Source organism: Crinia signifera, chromosome 7, assembly GCF_055691185.1.
Source record: "Crinia signifera chromosome 7, ASM5569118v1, whole genome shotgun sequence".
Lineage (NCBI taxonomy): Eukaryota > Metazoa > Chordata > Amphibia > Anura > Myobatrachidae > Crinia > Crinia signifera.
The window spans coordinates 60,679,198-60,702,375 of NC_139223.1; the positions used below are offsets into that span (position 1 = coordinate 60,679,198).

A 23,178-nucleotide genomic window follows, 5' to 3' on the forward strand; every position below is an offset into this window, starting at 1 on the left:
CCCCCAATAATTGATCTCGTATGGACCCCACCACCAGACAATTTTGAGCCCCAGGTTCCTGAGTTTTTGGCCATGCCAGGAATCCAATTTGATTCCACAGGTCTCAGAGAAATTGACTTTTTCAAATTATTTTTCTCTGATGATTTTATAAATTTAATGGTGGACCAAACTAATTTATATGCCCAGCAGTTTATTGCTCAAAACCCCACGTCATCATTTGCTAGGTGGACCCCTGTAGATGCAGTAGAGATGATGACGTTTTGGGGTCTGGTGTTTCATATGGGCATAGTAAAAAAGCCAGAAATTAGGCAATATTGGAGTACAGATGTTCTGTACAGTACTCCATTTTACCGTATGGCCATGACCCGGACTCGATTTGAGACAATTCTTAAATTTATACATTACACCGATAATGCACAGTGCCCACCCAGAGATGATCCCACCTTTGACCGGCTATTCAAAGTCAGGCCGGTCATTGATCATTTCAGTGCCAAATTTGAAGAGGTGTACATCCCTGAAAAATTTATTTGTATCGACGAGTCCCTTATACATTTTAAAGGAAGGGTTAAATTCCGCCAGTACCTTCCCAGTAAGAGGGCAAGGTATGGCATAAAAATGTATAAACTGTGTGAAAGCACCTCAGGGTACACCCACAGGTTTAGGGTTTATGAAGGGAAGGATTCAAGAATTGAACCGCCAGAATGCCCCCCCTCCCTCGTAGGTGTTAGTGGGAAAATTGTCTGGGATTTAGTGCACCCCTTCCTGGATAAAGGTTATCACCTCTATGTGGATAACTTTTACACCAGCATCCCCCTGTTTAAGGCCCTTGGTTCAAGAGGTACAGCAGCTTGCGGTACTGTGCGCAAGAACCAAAGAGGCCTCCCAAAAACGCACATTGCCCAAGTAATGAGAAGGGGTGAAAGCAGGGGAATATGCAACGAAAATATGTTGTTGGTCAAATATAAGGACAAGAGGGATGTCCTTATACTGACAACAATTCACGGAGACAGTACCACCTCCATCCCTGTACGAGGTACCAGTACCCACACCTCCAAACCTAATTGTATCCTGGATTACAATAGGTACATGGGCGGAGTTGATCTTTCAGATCAGGTACTGAAGCCGTACAGTGCCCTGCGGAAAACAAAAATCTGGTACAAGAAGGTGGCCGTGTATATCATCCAGATGGCACTGTATAACGCTTACGTGCTATTCCGTTCTACCGGCCAGAGGGGGACATTTATGCACTTTCAAGAGGAAGTCATAAAGGGCCTAATATTTGGGAACCAGCAGGCAGAGGGCCCCAGTACTTCTAGTACTGGTCCCCGTATTGTACCAGGGCAGCATTTTCCTGATGAAATCCCCTCCACTGGAAAAAAGGGCAGGACACAAAAAAGGTGCAAAGTTTGCTATAAAAAGGGAATAAGAAAGCAAACTATTTTCCAGTGTGACACTTGCCCCGACAAACCCGGCCTATGTATAAAGGAGTGTTTTAAAATATACCACACATCTATGGAATATTAGGTTCATAATTTCACCGTGCTTCGGGGGTCTTGCTAATGCCACATAGCACCCACCATTCATTCCACCAGAATCTGAGCCGCAAAATCCAAAAATCACTCCTTCCCTTCTGAGTCCTGCCATGCACCCAACTGGTATTTTTTGGTCACATGTGAGGCATTGCCGTACTTGGGAGAAATTGGGGCACAGATTTTGGGGTGCTTTTTCTCCTTCATTCCTTGTGAAAATGAAAAATTTTGAGCCAGAACTGCATTTTTGTGTAAAAAAATTTAATTTTTCATGTTCACTGCCCACTTGTATCAAAATTGGTGAAACCCCTGGGGGTTTGAAATGTACACTATACCCCTAGATGAATTCCCTGAGGGGTGTAGTTTGCAAAATGGGGTGACTTGTGGGGGGGTTCCACTGTATTGGTGCAACATAGCACCCACCATTCATTCCACCAAAATCTGTGCTGCAAAATCCAAAAATCACTCCTTCCCTTCTGAGTCCTGCCATGCACCCAACTGGTACTTTTTGGTCACATGTGAGGCATTGCCGTACTTGGGAGAAATTGGGGCACATATTTTGGGGTGCTTTGTCTCCTTCATACCTTGTGAAAATTAAAAATTTTGAGCCAGAACTGCATTTTTGTGTAAAAAAATGTAATTTTTCATGTTCACTGCCCACTTGTATCAAAATTGGTGAAACCCCTGGGGGTTTGAAATGTACACTATACCCCTAGATGAATTCCCTGAGGGGTGTAGTTTGCAAAATGGGGTCACTTGTGGGGGGGTTCCACTGTATTGGTGCTTTGGGGGTCTTGCTAATGCGACATAGCACCCACCATCATTCCACCAGAATTTGTGCTGCAAAATCCAAATATCACTCCTTCCCTTCTGAGTCCTGCCACTTTTTGGTCACACATGAGGCATTGCCGTACTCGGGAGAAATTGGGGCACAGATTTTGGGGTGCTTTGTCTCCTTCATACCTTCTGAAAATGAAAAATTTTGAGCCAGAACTGCATTTTTGTGTAAAAAAATGTAATTTTTCATGTTCACTGCCCACTTGTATCAAAATTGGTGAAACCCCTGGGGGTTTGAAATGTACACTATACCCCTAGATGAATTCCCTGAGGGGTGTAGTTTGCAAAATGGGGTCACTTGTGGGGGGGTTCCACTGTATTGGTGCAACATAGCACCCACCATTCATTCCACCAAAATCTGTGCTGCAAAATCCAAAAAACACTCCTTCCCTTCTGAGTCCTGCCATGCACCCAACTGGTACTTTTTGGTCACATGTGAGGCATTGCCGTACTTGGGAGAAATTGGGGCACATATTTTGGGGTGCTTTGTCTCCTTCATACCTTGTGAAAATTAAAAATGTTGAGCCAGAACTGCATTTTTGTGTAAAAAAATGTAATTTTTCATGTTCACTGCCCACTTGTATCAAAATTGGTGAAACCCCTGGGGGTTTGAAATGTACACTATACCCCTAGATGAATTCCCTGAGGGGTGTAGTTTGCAAAATGGGGTCACTTGTGGGGGGGTTCCACTGTCTTGGTGCTTGGGGGGTCTTGCTAATGCGACATAGCACCCACCAAAATTCCACCAGAATCTGAGCTGTAAAATCCAAAAATCACTCCTTCCCTTCTGAGTCCTGCCATGCACCCAACTGGTATTTTTTGGTCACATGTGAGGCATTGCCGTACTCGGGAGAAATTGGGGCACAGATTTTGGGGTGCTTTTTCTCCTTCATTCCTTGTGAAAATGAAAAATTTTGAGCCAGAACTGCATTTTTGTGTAAAAAAATGTAATTTTTCATGTTCACTGCCCACTTGTATCAAAATTGGTGAAACCCCTGGGGGTTTGAAATGTACACTATACCCCTAGATGAATTCCCTGAGGGGTGTCGTTTGCAAAATGGGGTCACTTGTGGGGGGGTTCCACTGTATTGGTGCTTGGGGGGTCTTGCTAATGCGACATAGCACCCACCAAAATACCACCAGAATCTGAGCTGCAAAATCCAAAAATCACTCCTTCCCTTCTGAGTCCTGCCATGCACCCAACTGGTATTTTTTGGTCACATGTGAGGCATTGCCGTACTCGGGAGAAATTGGGGCACAGATTTTGGGGTGCTTTTTCTCCTTCATTCCTTGTGAAAATGAAAAATATTGAGCCAGAACTGCATTTTTGTGTAAAAAAATGTAATTTTTTCATGTTCACTGCCCACTTGTATCAAAATTGGTGAAACCCCTGGGGGTTTGAAATGTACACTATACCCCTAGATGAATTCCCTGAGGGGTGTAGTTTGCAAAATGGGGTCACTTGTGGGGGGGTTCCACTGTATTGGTGCAACATAGCACCCACCATTCATTCCACCAAAATCTGTGCTGCAAAATCCAAAAATCACTCCTTCCCTTCTGAGTCCTGCCATGCACCCAACTGGTACTTTTTGGTCACATGTGAGGCATTGCCGTACTCGGGAGAAATTGGGGCACAGATTTTGGGGTGCTTTTTCTCCTTCATACCTTCTGAAAATGAAAAATTTTGAGCCAGAACTGCATTTTTGTGTAAAAAAATGTAATTTTTCATTTTCACTGCCCACTTGTATCAAAATTGGTGAAACCCCTGGGGGTTTGAAATGTACACTATACCCCTAGATGAATTCCCTGAGGGGTGTAGTTTGCAAAATGGGGTCACTTGTGGGGGGGTTCCACTGTCTTGGTGCTTGGGGGGTCTTGCTAATGCGACATAGCACCCACCAAAATTCCACCAGAATCTGAGCTGCAAAATCCAAAAATCACTCCTTCCCTTCTGAGTCCTGCCATGCACCCAACTGGTATTTTTTGGTCACATGTGAGGCATTGCCGTACTCGGGAGAAATTGGGGCACAGATTTTGGGGTGCTTTTTCTCCTTCATTCCTTGTGAAAATGAAAAATTTTGAGCCAGAACTGCATTTTTGTGTAAAAAAATGTAATTTTTCATGTTCACTGCCCACTTGTATCAAAATTGGTGAAACCCCTGGGGGTTTGAAATGTACACTATACCCCTAGATGAATTCCCTGAGGGGTGTAGTTTGCAAAATGGGGTCACTTGTGGGGGGGTTCCACTGTATTGGTGCTTGGGGGGTCTTGCTAATGCGACATAGCACCCACCAAAATTCCACCAGAATCTGAGCTGCAAAATCCAAAAATCACTCCTTCCCTTCTGAGTCCTGTCATGCACCCAACTGGTATTTTTTGGTCACATGTGAGGCATTGCCGTACTCGGGAGAAATTGGGGCACAGATTTTGGGGTGCTTTTTCTCCTTCATTCCTTGTGAAAATGAAAAATATTGAGCCAGAACTGCATTTTTGTGTAAAAAAATGTAATTTTTCATGTTCACTGCCCACTTGTATCAAAATTGGTGAAACCCCTGGGGGTTTGAAATGTACACTATACCCCTAGATGAATTCCCTGAGGGGTGTAGTTTGCAAAATGGGGTGACTTGTGGGGGGGTTCCACTGTATTGGTGCAACATAGCACCCACCATTCATTCCACCAAAATCTGTGCTGCAAAATCCAAAAATCACTCCTTCCCTTCTGAGTCCTGCCATGCACCCAACTGGTACTTTTTGGTCACATGTGAGGCATTGCCGTACTCGGGAGAAATTGGGGCACAGATTTTGGGGTGCTTTTTCTCCTTCATACCTTCTGAAAATGAAAAATTTTGAGCCAGAACTGCATTTTTGTGTAAAAAAATGTAATTTTTCATTTTCACTGCCCACTTGTATCAAAATTGGTGAAACCCCTGGGGGTTTAAAATGTACACTATACCCCTAGATGAATTCCCTGAGGGGTGTAGTTTGCAAAATGGGGTCACTTGTGGGGGGGTTCCACTGTATTGGTGCTTGGGGGGTCTTGCTAATGCGACATAGCACCCACCAAAATTCCACCAGAATCTGAGCTGCAAAATCCAAAAATCACTCCTTCCCTTCTGAGTCCTGCCATGCACCCAACTGGTATTTTTTGGTCACATGTGAGGCATTGCCGTACTCGGTAGAAATTGGGGCACAGATTTTGGGGGGCTTTGTCTCCTTCATTCCTTGTGAAAATGAAAAATTTTGAGCCAGAACTGCATTTTTGTGTAAAAAATTTAATTTTTCATTTTCACTGCCCAGTTGGACCACAATTGGTGAAACCCCTGGGGGTTTGAAATGTACACTATACCCCTAGATGATTTCCCTGAGGGGTGTAGTTTGCAAAATGGGGTCACTTGTGGGGGGGTTCCTAAATTTTAGCATCTTATGGTGCCTAGAAACCTACATGGTGCCTAAAAAATAATCTCATAAAAAGAAGGCTCCAAAATCAAGTAGGTGCTCCTTCTATTATGAAGCCTGTGGTTTGGTCAACGTGCACACTAGGGCCACATATAGGATATTTATGAAAACAAAAGATTTGGGGGAATCAATTTTTAGTCACATTTCTCTAGTAAAATGTACTGTGTTCCTTAGAAAAATGTATTAAAATTGCAAATCTGCAAAAAAAATGAAATTTTGAAATTTCACCTACACTTTGTTTTAATTCCTGTGAAACACCTAAAGGGTTAACAAACTTCCAAAATGCTGTTTTGAATACTGTGAGGGGTGCAGTTTTTGAAATGGCATCATTTATGGGGGTGTCTCACATACAAGTCCCTCAAAGTCACATCAGAACTGAACTGGTCCCTAAAAAAATCAGTGTTTGAAATTTTCTTGAAAATTTGAGAATTTGCTATTCATATTGTAAGCCTCCTAGTGTCCAAAAAAATTAAAAGGAAGTTGAAATAATGATGGAAACATAAAGTAGACATATGGTCTATGTTAGTTATTAACTATTTTGAGTGGTAAGATTATTTGTCTCACAAGCAGAAAATTTAACATTTTGCAAATCGCTAAATTTTCCATTTTTTCACGACATTTTGGTATTTTTCACAAAAAAACACAGACTGTATCGACCCAAATTTACCACTAATTTGAAGTACAATGTGTCACGAAAAAACAATCTCAAAATCACTGGGATAAGTAAAAGCAAAAAAAAGTTATCCCCACTTAAGTGAGACATGTCAGATTTGAAAAAAATGGCTCTGTCAGGAACGCAAAAACTAGCTCTGTCAGGAAGGGGTTAAACTGTAGAGCAGCCAATCAACATAACAGGAAGTGAGGTTATGCTCATTAAAATATATTTCTTTATACAATATAAATAAACCCACTTCACATACATAATACAGGTTGAGTATCCCTTATCCAAATTATTCTGAAAACCATAGTTTAAAAAAATTTACTGTGTGGTTTTTCTTTTTTTGCTTAAAACCTACTGGGTGCATCTGTAACTGGCACTACTGGGGACATGATATGTAACTGCTTCCGGTCCTGAGCATTTTGGAAAAGGGATTCTCAATCTGCATAGAGACATAGGGGAGTATTCAATCCCCACCCCTATTTCCGACAGGTGAAATAGCAGTGGGTGCCTATTCAATGCTGTCATTTCCGACAGCACTGAAGGCGGAACTCGATAAAACAGATCCGACTTTCAAATCAGTTGGATGTTTTCTCAGAAACGGCCATTGTTCACGGACAGATCTCGTCAATCCATGGCTGTTTTGCCAACATGCCCCCTTTTCGCCATGCTACAGGCGGAACATTAAATTCTGCCTGCTAATAAACTGTCGAGCTGGCTGAAACCGGGGCAGGATTCCGACTGTCAGAAAGTTCCGACAGTTGGAATACAGGATTGCATATGCCCCATAAGGTGGTATTCAATTGTTTTTTACAAGCATATCTTCTCACTACCCCTGGGGGTTGTGAACGGAAATCTGCAAATGCGTTGCTAAACCTGACCATAATAAGTGCGGTATGCAGAAAAAAATGTAATATCATCCTATGATCTCTAGTAATGTTAGACGTTTAGACTTTAGATTTGTTTACCGTAAAATGTATGCATTAAAGTTTTCATCCCAATGAATACACAGATTTAGAACAATAGATAAAATAGTGTCAACTGGTTACACAACAGTTTTATTGATTAAAGCTCATTAGGTTAAAATTTTACCCAGAAAGTATACAGTATATAAAAAAATGAACATACCGTGCCAGAGATATACAGGCAGCGGATGCTGGCATGGCTGTCATTCTGCGGTGGCAGAAATCTGATTGAACCCTTGTTGTATGATGATGACCTTGGTTCTATTCCTACAAAAACAGGTTTCTCCTAGACCATATGATATCCATGAATAGCGAATACCAGAGAAGACACTGTTTTCTTCAAATATACGTTTCTCTGTTGCTAGAAACCTACATAGTTGCAAATGGTAAGGAAACCCACCCCACCTTCCTCCCTCCCTACCTTGCTCTCTCCCTACCTTCCTCCCACCATACCTTCCTCTCACCCTACCTTCCTTCAATCCTACTATCCTCCCACTCTACCTATATCCACCCTACCTTCCTCCCACCTTACCTTTCTCCTCCCAACCCTGCTCCCACTATACCTTCCTCCCACCCTACCTTCCTCCCACCTTACCTTCCTCCCACCCTGCCTTCATTCAATCCTACCATCCTCCCACTTTACCAATCTTGCCATCCTTCCACTTTACCATCCACCATACCGTCCTCCCACCCTACCTTCCTTCAATCCTACCATCCTCCCACTCTACCTACATCCACCCTACCTTCCTCACACCCTACTTTCCTCCCACCTTACCTTTCTCCCTCCCTACCTTGCACCCACTATACCTTCCTCCCACCCTACCTTTCTCCCACCTTACCTTCCTCCCACCCTGCCTTCCTTCAATCCTACCATCCTCCCACTTTACCAATCCTACCATCCTCTCACTTTACCATCCACCCTACCTTCCTTTCACCCTACCTTCCTTCCACCTTACCTTCCTCTCACCCTAGCTTCCTGTCACCTTACCTTCCTTCCACCTTATCTTCCTCCCACCCTATCTTCCTCCCATTCTACCTTCCATCCACCTACCTGAACTCTATTATCTGGAATTAAGCAGAAGAGACAGCCTATACTAGAAGTAAGACTTGCAATTTTTATCTCAATCTTTTATGTGATATTAATTCTATATCTTTCTGAGTTGCTGTAATGTGTAATACCCCGTTCTCACTGCAGCCAAATTCCCGGGTCTAGCATTTAGACCCGGGAATTTTCCTTTTAACACGGGAGTGGCAGTGAGAACGGGTCGCATACCCGGATCTCAGACACAGGTAAAACCCTTCTTTTTACCCGTGTCTGAGATCCGTGTATGCAGACACAGGTTGACCCGTTCACACTGCCGAAAAACCTGTGTTAAAAGGCAAATTCCCGGGTAGAACTTCTTCACCCGGGAATTTGCCTTGCAGTGAGAACGGGGGTCCAGCGCGGCAGTCCCCGGCATTTCAGTGCCGGGGAAAAGCCGTGTATTTCTCACTCGCAGTGAGAACACAGCATAATTGACAGTTTAATAAATCAGAAAAGTATTATACTACATGGGAGTCATGTGGCCTCCATAGGGATCCAAGTCTTTGAGAAAGCATTAATAATAACAAATGGCAGATCAGATATGTGCTTATAATAACAGTTAGGTTCCGTCTTTCTCCATATCTGCAGCATTTGCACCTGATGTCATGACGGCATAGCCACATATGTATAGCTGCGCCTTTGCTATGCTGAGCTGCGTGAGAAAGACCCGTTCCCCTATGTCCCACCTATCCAGCTGCTGGCAGGTGTGGTTGCACAATAATATGCTTGCACCCATTTATGCACGTACGCATCATGATTTAATGCAAGATACATAGCACACACTTAAGTGCATCCCTCTCTACTTCATGCAATTTGTCATAACAAATACATTTCCTTAAGACATATATTTTATTCAGTGCTCTCAGGTTTTCAAGTGTAAGGGCAGGTTAAAGGGTATCCAGCAAAGCCAGCAATGATAAAAACTTAGTGTCATTCTAGACAAAATAATTGATACATATGAAACCTTTGTTGTGTTTTAGTTCCCTAGTGATGACTTTTGTGTGTGGACATAAAGCATTATTTGTGAAATGAAATTGTATTATGTAAATTCTGCACAGGTATGAATAGGAGAGGTTGATTAGTTAGGTAAGAAACATGAGCTTGTCACCATATCGTGCACTTGATCCCTGAATTGGTAACCCAAGTAACACATATTGTCACCTGGTGCATCCTATATAAACCACACTTTTTCTGTCCATCCCCAGTTCTATCACCTTACATGTCTTCTGTATCTTTTCAAGGACCTTCTCCGAGGACAACACAAGGTAAACTTTAACTCTTATTGTCCAATGGTTATCTTGTTTCCAAAGCTAACATTATTTGATGGATCTGAAAACACGGATACTTTTTAAATAATATATTGATCTACTTAAATATCAGATATTTGCATCTCTTACTTTATCGGCTATAACGGTTGTATGCGTTATCTTACAAATATTAGTGTTTTCAAAGCAGATGTATCACCTTTAAAATGTCACTGTAACTTAATTAACTAAATGACACTTTTTGTATCTTTAGATTTATTTAGGTTTTATTTTCTATTTAGACATAGATAGGCCCTTCTGTGTTTCCTTAATATAAGTAGTATAAATGTTTTTTTTTTTTTTAAATACTGTTACATTCCAAATTTAACTTTAAAAAATGCAGGGCTTCAATACTAGATTATAATAGATTGTTGTATTATAAACTGTATAATGAGACTTGCTTTATGTATTGTTGATTGGTGACCTTTGTGAAAAATATTTTTTTGTCTCAAATTTTTGAAACCTTTCACAATTTTCTGAACTCAATTTTTTTAACAATGATTTTATTAACAGATAAAAGATGAGCCTTAAAGATTTACTCAGTGCTTCTGACATTGCGGCTGCTCTGAGGGAGTGCCAAGGTAAAAACTGGTTGTACCTTACCTTTGTCTGTTATTAAATAATATAATAATAATAATAATAAAGTAACAGTACACTGTGACAGGACCAATTATAATGGTCCTGGCAATGCTTTTTTGTAATATTATTAATATTAAGCATGATATTTTCCCCTTTGATTATGCAGAACTGTTGTGATTTTGTTTTGATATCATGTAATGCTGGGTACACACCAAATAATGTTTATCCAGCACGACATCGCAGGAGATGGGACCAGACCAAGAAACCGGCATTGTCAAGGGCAAACAATCTTGACGATGTTGGCAGTGACAGAGTGACGGACGGACGGGTTTGATTGAGCTGCATGTATGATGAGGAATTTCATCAGAGATCTCATTAGGATGTTTTGAATGACTTGTCCGTCACTCAAAATGATGTCTAGTGTGTAGCCGGTTTAAGTGTTGCTGATTGAGGTTGACAAACACACAGTGTGGTACAAAGCAATAAAAACATACTTTTAGGTAAAATATGTTAAATATTTTCTGGCTAACCATAATTAAAATGTTTCATATATAGTGTTATATTCAGTATGTATAGACTACTTAATATACAATTGTGTTCAATTCAATTACTTTAATATAAACTCACAATTTCTGATAGCTTAATGATAGCTTAAAAAATATATAATTAAAAAATAAATGTACTTATATTAGCATAAACAATATCTTAATGAAATGCTACTTGCAAAATTATTCAAATTAAAAATGCCATTTAAGAGTTAAGGATATATAAAAAAAATATTTATTTAATTAATAATAATTTAAAAAAAAAAACATCGTGCAAATTAATTTAAATCTTCAAGTTTCAGAATAAAAAGCGAACAATATTTTTTTACAATGCTTAGTCCATATAGTTGTTTCCATACAGATAATTTTCTGGATGAAGTTTATAGGCCAACGGAATAGCCTGCAGGTTCCAAAAAAGTGCTGATGATTTACCAACATATCCACAAGCTTAAAGCAACTTTTATCTCCAGTGAAACTGTTTTTGATTTAAAAAATTGCTCATTTAAATCTTGTGACTAATTTACTGACATATCAACAGATTCCGCATGAAAATGAGGAAATTACATTTAGTCCATTGTGTTTTCCTCGTGGTTGCATTGGTTTACTTCCAAAGTGTAGAGGCGCATAGTTAGGTTGAGAATGTGTTAAAGTCAGTGGCGTAACTAGATATATGTAGGCCCCATAGCAAAAGTTTGTAAGGGCCCCTATTTACCTCCTAATTGTGAAAAATGCATAAAGCACATGTTACTTTGAGAAGGTGGGCCCCTTAGCAGCTGCATTCCCTTCACATATGGTAGTTACGCCCTTGGTTAGAGTTGTATTGAATTTGTAAAATACTACATAATACATAATACATTATACATACTGTAATACAATTTACAGTAAGTCCACTTGTTTAATTATTTGCACTTTAAATGATGCAGTGAGAGACACTAACGGATCAACTGTAGTATAAAACATAATCTATAATGAAATTAGTGAAGAACTTTTAACAGCATTTAAATTCATACATTTATTACACCATCCTAAGGATAATTTAAGCTTTTTGTGTTGCAATTCAAAGAGGTATACAAAAAGTTCAAAAATATATATTTTTTGTTTTGAGGCATAACAAATAAATCATATAACAATAAATGCTAATATTCAATCTAGTTTAGCATTTTATTCAAAGGTTCACAAATTGTAAAATATATAACTTCTGGTACATGCGACTGCTTTCAAAACTTTACTCAAATTCAACTCTAGTCAATTAGGAAGCTACATATATTCTCATCATCATCATGTGGAAGCTGAGGATCAACTTTCACAACTTTGTCAACTCTACACCAGCCAGATTGGACAATAAATCTTTAGTTGTATGGCCAGCTTAATAGCTATGTTAAAGGCTGTGCTTAAAAAAATAACAGGAGCTGGTTAGTGGGTACTTTATCTCCATCTATATCTCTCTCCAGGGGCGGATTAAGGTCTGTGGGGGCCCTGGACAACAAAATTGTGGGGGTCCCCACAGACACATCCCCCCCCCTGCGCACACATCCCCCCCCCCCCCACACACACACACACACACTGCAGACACATCCTCCCCTCCGGGGAGGTTGGTACCTGGGCAGCACTGGGGGTCCCTGCAGTGGTCTGAGCAGTCAGCGCCGTGGTCCCTGCAGTGTATGGGAAGTTAGCGGCGGGGTTCCGGCAGCAGATGGGAACTAGTAGCCAATACCGCTACTAGTTCCCTCCACTGCAGGGACCCCGCCACTGACTTCCCATCTGCGGCAGGAATCCTGTCGCAGACTGCCCATATTGCTGCGGGGACCCCCTCCCGTCTGCGCTGCGACAGCCCGCCTGCACTCCCCGATCTTGCTGCTCAAGCATTGGGTGACAGGAGCTCCACACTGGCAGCAGTGCCGGTGTGGGGGCCCCTTATGTGTGGGGGCCCCGGGGCGACCGCCCCTATCGCCCCGTGCTTAATCCGTCACTGTCTCTCTCCAATGCTTAGTACATAGACCCCTCAGACTGAATTATGAATCCTTTCTCTGTAAATGGCATGTTATTTAGTAGTAATTTCAGATAAATACTATACCTTGATGATTGTATGTAATAAATTTAAGTTGCACAGTGAACAAGACCTTTTGGCTGTTGGTTAAAGCCCTTCAATGCAACAAAACCAAGAACGGCACATTCTTTTATTTTAAAATGAATCAATAGACCATTCATTTAATTGTTGAAAATATTTCTACGGACCATAACACATTACATGATGACCTAAAACTCACAGCATCATTACTGACTATACGCAATTATTTTCAGCTGCCGACTCCTTCAACTATAAGAAATTTTTCCAAACCTGTGGGCTGACTAAGAAGACAGCCAGCCAAGTGAAAGATGTCTTCCGGGTCCTAGATAATGATCAGAGTGGATTTATTGAAGAAGAAGAACTCAAGTGAGACATTTCTATAGTAATAATATTATATTTGATGTATTTTTTACACTGTATCATAAAGAATGGTGATATTGTTGCAAAGTTAACTTATAAGTTAAAGTTATAAGTTGGAAATAACCTGTTGTCATTATTAAGCATGAACTTATTCAGTAGCGCCTCAAAAACTAATCACAATACTCTAAACCAATATAAATGACAACATGCAATCCAGTCATCTTGTTTATGTATTATTATTTTGTTTCCTCCTTTTTTTTAATGGGATTCAATGGTGTCAATCCAGTTATCCGTGATGATCTAGTGGGTACCAGTTATTGTAGCAGTAGCCACACTTTACGGTGGCCAAACTACTACAAAAGTGCTTGCTACCCCATAAAGGTCTAAGCAAGTTTGAGCCGATTCGGGCTGATTTCAGCCTTGCAAATGTGTGAGCTCACTTGCTGTTACCATTCGCAATTATTTGGGGGTTAATTCATTTAAATAACATTTTTAATTGAGCTTCTCAGCATGGTAGGATTTACAGGATGCAGTCTTTCACAATAGTGGCCCATGCTGATCATGATCCCATCACAGCCAATCACTGGGACTTATACTACTGTAGCTGCAGGAAAAATAGCTCAATGATTGGCTTCCATAAAGCCGGATACCTACTTTCAGACAGTGTGACCCACCGCACACATGTAAACCATTCCACTGTATGACAGGGAAATGTAATAGGACAATTCACTGAATGAAAGCAGTAAGCAATGGGTTGGACATACACTTGATTCAATGATCATGGTGAGTGGTCAAAAATTCCAATATAGTGTTTACCCAGCTTAAGATGTATCACTGCTATGCTTCTTCCTGCAGTCAGTATCAGGAGCACTGTGGCAGTTGATCTATTGGGATAACTAAAATAACTGTTAACCCCTCTGCTAGCGCCAGTCTGCTGCCTGAAGCAAGGTGCCCAAATTGCTTTATTGCAGATACACCCTGGATAGGCTTTTTTGAAATATGACATGATTGAATTAAAAAAAAAAGCAGAATTTGCTTGTCTTCAGTGTGTCTGAAAATGGGCACATGGACACACAGGTGTGTGTTGATAATTCTGTCGGCAATATTGGCACACATTGAATAATAGTTAATCAAATTTTTTTTAGTGTGACTGTTGTGGTCTATCAGCAGTATGTAATTGATTTTTGCAATCAGTCCACCATTTTATTTTATTTATTAATAGTTTCTTATATAGCGCACACATATTCCGAAGCACTTTACAGAGAATATTTGAACATTCACATCAGTCCCTGCCCCAGTGGTGCTTACAATCTATATTCCCTACCACATGTACACGCACACACATTCACTCGAGTTAGTTTTGTTGGGAGCCAATTAACCTACCAGTAAATTTTTGGATTGTGGGCGGAAACCGGAGTACCCAGAGTAAACCCACGCAAGCACGGGAGAATATACAAACTCTGCACAGTCAGGGCCATGGTGGGAATCGAGAAATGGAAACGAGAAACAATTGTGTAGTGTCAATAGACACTTATCCTCCTGGCGCTAGGATTAAGTCAAATAAATGATAATGTAGTAAGTGAATACAGATGGTTATGAATATTATGTTGATTTATACACTATCCTCTAGATATCCCTGCTGCAAGTGTTCAATGAGATTGGCAGTCCCAACCACAGAGAATAAAAAGAAAAAAACAAGTGAACACTGCGTCTTGGGAATAAATATGGATAGAAAATTATTAAATACAAAAATATATTTTTTTTTTATTCTTAATAATAAAGGGGAAATAGTGGGAATCAAACCCGTGACCACAGCGCTGTGAGGCAGTAATGCTAACCATTACACCATCCGTGCTGGCTCTATTTGAATTATTAAAGGGACAGGAGTATGTATTTCATTGGACTTAGGTAGACTTTATATTGTATTTTACATGATAAATGTGACTGTTTGTCCAGGCATAGACTGTCTCCTACATTGTACTACAGGTTGAGTATCCCTAATCCAAATATTCACTATCCAAATTATTCTGAAACAGGGTTGCCTACTTTTGAAAAATCATTTCAAGGAGAAAAGTAACAGCCAGGGGGTGGGCCTGGCGACGCCGGGGGTTGGCCTTGTGATACCAGGGGGCGGGCCTTGCAATGCCAGGGGGCAAGCCTTGTGATGCATCAAACATGCACATCATATCACGGGATTTCCAGCAATAAGGAACAGAAAGTCAGGTCATTGGATAGTGCTGATACGATTACTTACTACGCAAGCTGCAGTCATAGGAAATCCTTCTTCCCCTGAAACAGCCATTACAGAGTAGCTGATGGCCTCTATACAAAGTTCTATTGATGTAACCTTGGATTATATTTATGAAGCATATAGCAACATTGCAAACTGCAGGTAACTGCTACTCCCTATTGTATATGTCATTTATTTATTAATAAATCCCAAACCCCAATTTCGACTGCAGTAAGTGATTTTGCACCTGCAAGGTCTCTGCAAGCAGGCAGAAGCCAGGTTCCTGCAATCCATCAGGTCTGTGAGGGTTCAAATCATTTGTATCTGACAGGTTATATCTCCCCTATACCAAAACTTACATTATCAAAGCATGAAGTAATACTCAGATGGGGAGGAGGAGGGAGGAAGCTAGACTACTACAAGGAGGGAGAGGAGGATGAGAGTGAGGAGAGGGGTGAGGGAAGCATGGGCTGTCTACATGGAACGTAGCATAGAGGAGACCCAGTGAAGAGACCCAGTGAGGAGAGCCAGTGCAGAGACCCAGTGAGGAGAGCCAGTGAGGAGAGCCAATGAATACTACGTACACGCAGTTCACTTCTCTCCGCAGTCTGGCAGCGTCTTCACTCCCGGCTGATGACCCGTTTCTAGCGCCGCAGTCTGGCAGCATCTTCAGTCCCGGCTAACTCTTTTCTAGCGCCGCAGTCTGGCAGCGTCTTCACTATGCTGCCGCTGTGCGTCCTCTGTGCTTCCGCGATGTGTACTGCGCATGCGCGATGACGGCACATCGTCATTGCACATGCGCAGTACACATCACGGACACCTGCGCGATGACGCCGCACCGTCATCGCACATGCGCAATACACACTGCAGAAGCGAAGAGGCAGCTCCGGGAGAAGAGGGCCCTCTTCCGGGTGTCCGTGAGATGCCCCAAGATTCCGGGAGTCTCACGGACATTCCGGAAGAGTCGGCAACCCTGTTCTGAAAACCATACATTCCAGAAAGTGAAATTTTTGCTAAAAGCACTGCTGTGGACATCTATAACAGCACTACTGAGGACATGATATGTACTGTAACTGGCACTATTGGGGACATCTGTAACAGCACTACTTAGGACATGATATGTACTGTAACTGGCACTACTGGGGACATCTGTAACAGCACTACTGAGGACATGATATGTAACTGGCACTATATATGTGCAAGACAATGATTGCTTGGCATTTAAATTCAGTATCTGAGATAGTACACAAACTTTGTTTCATGTTTTGAAACCTTGTTTTATGCACAAATAAAATATATTTGTGTTTATTTCATTTGTTTGATGTGTTTGTACAACATAAATGCAAGATTCCTCAAGATAAATAATTGAAAAATAAAAATATTCTGAAATACGGAATAATTCATTATCCAAAATTATTCTGGCCCTCAACATTTTGAATAAGGGATACTCAACCTTTGTATAGTACTGTAGTGTGTATAATTAGGATAAGCTTTAACTCACTATCAGGCATCATTTATGGGTGTAAAGCAGGTGCATATGCCACTGTTTCACCATTGTTTTCTCAGAGTGTAAAACTGGCATTGTGTGTCGCAAAATATCTAACGCTCTGCAACAGCTCAACTAAGGTGATAATAGTGATTTCTGCTTTTCTAAGGTTTTTCCTCCAACGTTTTGATCCAAGCGCCAGAGAACTGACTTGCACAGAGACTAGAGACTTTATGGCAGCAGCTGACCATGACGGAGATGGGAAAATTGGGGCAGATGGTGAGTGTAACAATAATGAAGTATAAAAATAACACAGCTTTATGACACACAAAAAATGGTTTACCGAAATTACACCTGCTACAAGCTGCATGGCAATTTCAATGCCATATACAGATGGAGCCGGCCTCTTCCATCCGGGGGCTGGCGGTCGGATTGCCAACCGCTAGCCGCCGGAAGGGGACGCGCATGCAGCTCCCCCCGGTCCTCGCCGCTTGCCCCCCCTCCCCGCTCCCCCCTAATCCTGCCCATCTCCCTGAAGCGGAGATGGGTAGGGTTCGCGTCCCCAGCCGCACGGTAACTGGGACGCACGTGAGTCAGATGGAGTGCCATCTCGCCAGCGGGGGCAATCTTGCGAGCACCGCCGCTGTCTGAGAGGCGCTCCATCTGCATTTTTACTAAACAGAAAGACATTTGCAATAGTGCTAACAAATATACTGCAAATCTCTTTGTATATAGCAAATAAAATGTGGGATTTTGATCAAAACATTTAAGCTTGCAGCCCATCGTCATGGGACCCCAATATTCTGCAAGTCCCTAACCTAGCAGAAAGCATTATGACACAGTTGGTTATTCACGCACCACCCCCAGAGCATGTGATGTCATAGGTCTGGATCAGGGGCAGCAGGGTAGTTTTACCCTGGAGGCACGCAATACCAAGGGAGGAAGTCCAATCATTCACCCACAGAAAACTAATACAAATCATGTGGAGTCTTGGCTGCTAATGATTGTCAAACCTTAATACACATTGAGTTGAATTCCCAACCCCTTCTCTATTTCTGGGAACACATTATAGTATGTGATATATCGTTCATACAGCCTGCCCATCGGCTCATGTGTACACCCGATATGTTTGTGAACAATGTACTTCTAAGACATAGCACACCAGCTGTGAAGCACGGCAGCTGCAGATATACAATACAGATGTTTGCTACATCTGATTGTGTGTATGGGCTACAATGATGTTACTACCAGTTCCTATGGGCTTACATGTTCAAAGGCGGGTTGGTAAGTGTCTGTGCAGAACACTAACCAAAACGCTGGATTAGTGGGTCCAACAGGCAGCCAGCCAATCCATTGCGTGTAACCAGCCTAACATAAATGTTCTAGGTACATTTAGCTTACATTAATTACTTTAGTTTAATATTATGAATTATAATATACAAATAATACATCTTTTGTCTCTTGCACTGATAGAATTCCAGGAAATGGTTCATTCCTAAGCACAGTGCAGACTCCGGTGGTGTACAGGGCTCAGTGGTCTTACAGTGGAAACAAGGCGTGCAAGGTCATAGAGCTACGCTTCACATTCGCTTTTGTCATCATCCATCTCCCATCTCGGCAAGTGAACAAAGTGATCACGATGAGTAAGCTTGGTGGATCTTCTGAATGTTGGTATTGTTTCATGTGGTATGCACTAACCGTCTCTGAATGTACTAACAAACCAATAAAAACATATATACCATGACATAACTGTGTCACTGTGATTGTGTGTTACTGTTGTGCAAAAAAGTATAAATTGAAAACACTAATTTGTCTGCGCTACAGAAAATACATTTTATTATGGCATCACCGACAGCATCCACTGCAACATGGAGGTGAGACTTGGGTTCTCCATACATTCCAGAACTACTGTACATCTATAGTCAATGATAGCCTTGAAAATTAACCAATGCTAGGGTACATCACCAATAATACCAGTGGCGGAACTTGTGGGTGGTGATCCCAGGTGCAAAAAATATAATTTGGACCCCCCTCCTCCACCCTAACCTTACAATATGCAACACAGTAGTGGGTGTCAGGGAGAGGCAGAGGGTGACAGGGAGAGGCAGAGTGTGACAGGAAGAGGGGGGCAGGAGTGGACTCCTTAGTCCTCAGGGGCCCTGATGCACTGCACTTGTTGCACCAATGGTAGTTCCACCTCTGAATGATATCTAAATTCAAATATGGCAGTTTACAATTAATGCAAATCATATATTTAGGGTGTTGATCATAGGGTCAACAGTCATTAGGTCGACAGCGACTAGGTTGACCCCAAAAGGTCAACGTGGAAAAAGGTTGGTACAAGCGAAAGTTCACCATGGAAATGGTTAACACAAGAAAAGGTTGATATGAGTTTTTCAATCAGTTTTTGGTGTCAATTTGTAGATTTCAGCACGTGGGCCCCAATTAGCGTACCCAGTGCCAGATTAAGGTCTAAATGGGCCTGGAGCTGAAAGTTATCAAGGGCCTCTGTTGTGCAATAATAGGGGTTGTGGCCAGCACCTAATAATTTGGGGGGGGCGTGACCAGTGTTCTGTTTGGGTGGTCTGCTCATGGGTGTGTCTCTATTTGTATAAATATTCTCAACTAATTATATATAGCTGGCATAGGAAAAATGCAGGGAAATATATTGGTGCACCCCCAGGATGCCGATGCCCTAAGATACTTGCGGGGTGAGGCGGCACTCCAGTCATAAAAAAAATACTGAAAGCCAAAACTTTTCAGCACCTTTTATGTGGTCACCTAAATTTACCACACCATAGACCCCTTATACAAATCATGCAGCACAATAGTAACCCCCTTATACTGTACTTGCCTCTTACACATTCTGCCACATGGAATGAGCCAAAATTCACACTATGGCACACGGATTGAGTCAGAAATCATGTTATGCCACACAGATTAATGCAAAATTCACATTTTTACACATGGATTGAGCCAAAATACACACTATACCAGATGGATTGAGCAACAATGCACAATGGGTGTGGTATGTGACTCCGACAGTCGGGATCCCGACAGTCATTATCCCGACGTCGGGATCCCGACAGTCATTATCCCGACATCGGGATCCCGACTGCCCGGAGTCAGACAGCATGGCGAGCGCAAAATAGCCCCTTGCGGGCTCGCTGCATTCGCCATGCTGCGGGCACGTTGGCTCGCTACGCGAGACACCTATTCTCTTCACCCTCTATAGGGGTCGTGGACCCCCAAGAGGGAAAATAGCGGGTGGCCGTCGGGCACCCGGCTGTCGGCGTTTTGACAGTTACATGTTAAGCCACACACCATAATGTCCATTGACAGCCAGGCAGAGAGCAGGGGACTGCCCTGCTTTAATCAGAACACTGCAGGTCCCGGCTATTTGAAATAATACCCCTTTCACACCAGAAAATGCAGAGACTATGGTCCCAGGATCATGCAGGGACATTCCCGGGCTGGCCCCTTTTACACCAGCTTAGTCCCTGTATTTTCTGGTGTGAGGGGGAGATGAAACCCCCCCCCCCCCCTTTAATCAACCAGCTATATCTTTGGAATCAACTGACACATTTACATGAGACCAGTATCACATTGAAGAACTTTTGAGTGGGCTGATTTTGGTCCCGTGAAAAAATGAAAAAAAAAAATGGTACTTGTATACTATCACGGCTCCCATCGCATGCCATATGTAATGGCATGCGATGGCATGCGATGCGATGCGATTTTACCGGGTTTTTAATGCATTTGTGAGAATACAGATGTTTGCTACATCTGATTGTGTGTATGGGCTACAATGATGTTACTACCAGTTCCTATGGGCTTACATGTTCAAAGGCGGGTTGGTAAGTGTCTGTGGGACTGAGTAGATTGCTCTCTGGTCCGGGGGTTACAAGGGACCCCGGCCAGAGAGACAGCGAAAAGCCCAGCCCAGTACTCAATCCCTGGGAGAGGTGAAACGTCGGGACTGAGTAGGTGGTTTCTTCTTCCTCAGTTGGTCTATTTTGGCCTCTGCGGGAAGACTCACCGAAAGAGCCCGGTGGAGTATCCATTCCCATGCCGGGGGGCCGGAAAGGACCTGCTGGTGAGGCGGAGAAACACTTGGTCGGACGCTGACTGCTGGCTGCCTGGAGTCTGAGGCTGCACTGTGCCCCCCGGGGAAACTCGGGGGTGCCGAACATGCACGGGTGATCCAAAGTCACCTTGCACTAGTATGGCACTAGCACTGTGCACTTCCCTTTAGGTTAGAACTTCACGTCCTTACCTCGTCCTTTTGGATGGGGTAGGACATTTTTTCACACCCCCACCCCGGCCTTCTGGCTGGCGTCCTCTTTATTATTTATTTATTTTCCTCTCTTCACGTTCGTGCACTTTTACACGTTTTCTGTAGTGTGTCACGGTTTTTTTTGGGGTAGTGTGGTCAACCCTTACGGGCCTTCCATTTCCCCAATGTGCCAAAGCTCTCGCCTTTTGGGGAGAGCTGCGGTCCCCCCCCCCCCCAGGATGACCCGAGCCGCAAGGCGGAGGGAAGTCCACTGAGGGTCTCTCCAAAACTTCGGGTGCAGAGGACCCACCGTCCTAACCCTTTCGGGGGTTGAGGAAAAAGGGTCTCTCTAAGCTTTGGCGAAGAGGACCCACCGTTCCCTATTTTCCCCTCTTCGGCCTTATGGTTGAGAGGGGTTAGGGGAAAAACGGGGCCCGTCTCCTTCGGGAGATAAGCCCATTCGATCGCACGGCTCCTTTGCACGTGTTTAGGCACAGCACTGGTGGTAGGGAGCACACCTTGGGCTCCTGAGTTTTTTCAAACTCATATTCATGTATGTGCTATTACCATGTAGCACAACATACTCATACATACATAAGTATATGACCCAGAGGAGGTGCTATTATTACATAGCAATAGACATTGGCAGTAATAGAGACGCCTTCACACAGCCTGGACGTTTAATCATAATTTTGCAAATATATGTAATCTGAGATTTCTGTATTTCTATTATAAGATAGTAATCACATCTCATTGCTGATCAGTCACTGGAGGAACATTTTCTTGGCAAGAATAACCCCTATTTTTCCTGCACCTGGGAAGGGCCATTAAATTGATGGAGCGGTCACCATTTTATATTATTTCACCAATGACTCCTAAATTCACACATGGTATTTTACAAGTAATGCAAATCTTATATGTAAATGTAATGGCACCTATAACAAAATAGTCTCAAATATTGTAACAAATATTAGAACAAAAAGATTATCTAATGTCATTAAAATAAGCTGTAAATGAACAAAACAAAACTAACTGTAGAGACACTGGGGTATCTATAATGGGTGCAAGGTGTGTGGTGCACAGGGGGTTCAGGGGGGCCCACACTCCAGAAGCCATGTTCCTGGAGACCTGCGCATGCGCAGTAGACTCACAAAGTCAGAGTAAGGGGCCCAGTCGAAGCTTGCACACGGGTTCCATCCTCTCCTGAGTAGAGACAATTCCATCTATCATCTTTCAGTCATTGCAATTCTTCATCAGTCGCAGATTTCCAACAATGGAAGGGACATTAAATTATGAGGACACAACATAGGGTCATCGTTGGCTCAACTATGCAGCTAGGAGACATGGGGAGTTGCTGCTTTAGAGCTACTGTACTGCCAGAGCGGCCATCGCTTTGAAAGTACAAATTATATACAGTAGAGGGGTATTCAATCCAGGATATCGACTGTCAGAATGTCCCGACAGTCGGAATCCTGGGCCGTTTTTGTTCAGATCGACTGTAACTTGGCAGCCGGAATTCAATGTTCTGGCTGTCTAGTGTCGGAAAGTGGGCGTGTCGGTGATAACAGCTGCGGATTTTTGAAAAAATTTATTTGACAATACGCGGCCATTTCTGACAAAACAAATCCGACTTCTTTTAAAGTTTTGTCTTAATCTGCCCTCAATGCTGTCAGCAATGGCAGCATTCAATAGGCGATGGCCACTATTTCCGCAGGTGGAAATAGCATCCGGGATTGAATACCGCCCATAGTAATCCAACATTCATGGTACCTTCACATTTACGTGAAAGGAATACATATT

The 23,178-nt window shown here is 42.5% G+C and overlaps 1 protein-coding gene across 1 annotated transcript; it reads left to right on the forward strand.

Annotated features, from left to right (window-relative positions):
* Positions 1-9,731: 9,731 nt before the first annotated feature.
* Positions 9,732-18,726, forward strand: LOC146019466 (parvalbumin, thymic CPV3-like). The gene is made up of 5 exons (XM_083151995.1): positions 9,732-9,795; positions 10,348-10,415; positions 13,260-13,392; positions 17,272-17,381; positions 18,576-18,726. Exons 2-5 carry the CDS (start codon positions 10,355-10,357, stop codon positions 18,599-18,601), a joined length of 330 nt encoding a protein of 109 aa, XP_083008121.1. The 5' UTR covers positions 9,732-9,795; positions 10,348-10,354; the 3' UTR covers positions 18,602-18,726.
* The last annotated feature ends 4,452 nt before the right edge of the window (positions 18,727-23,178 follow it).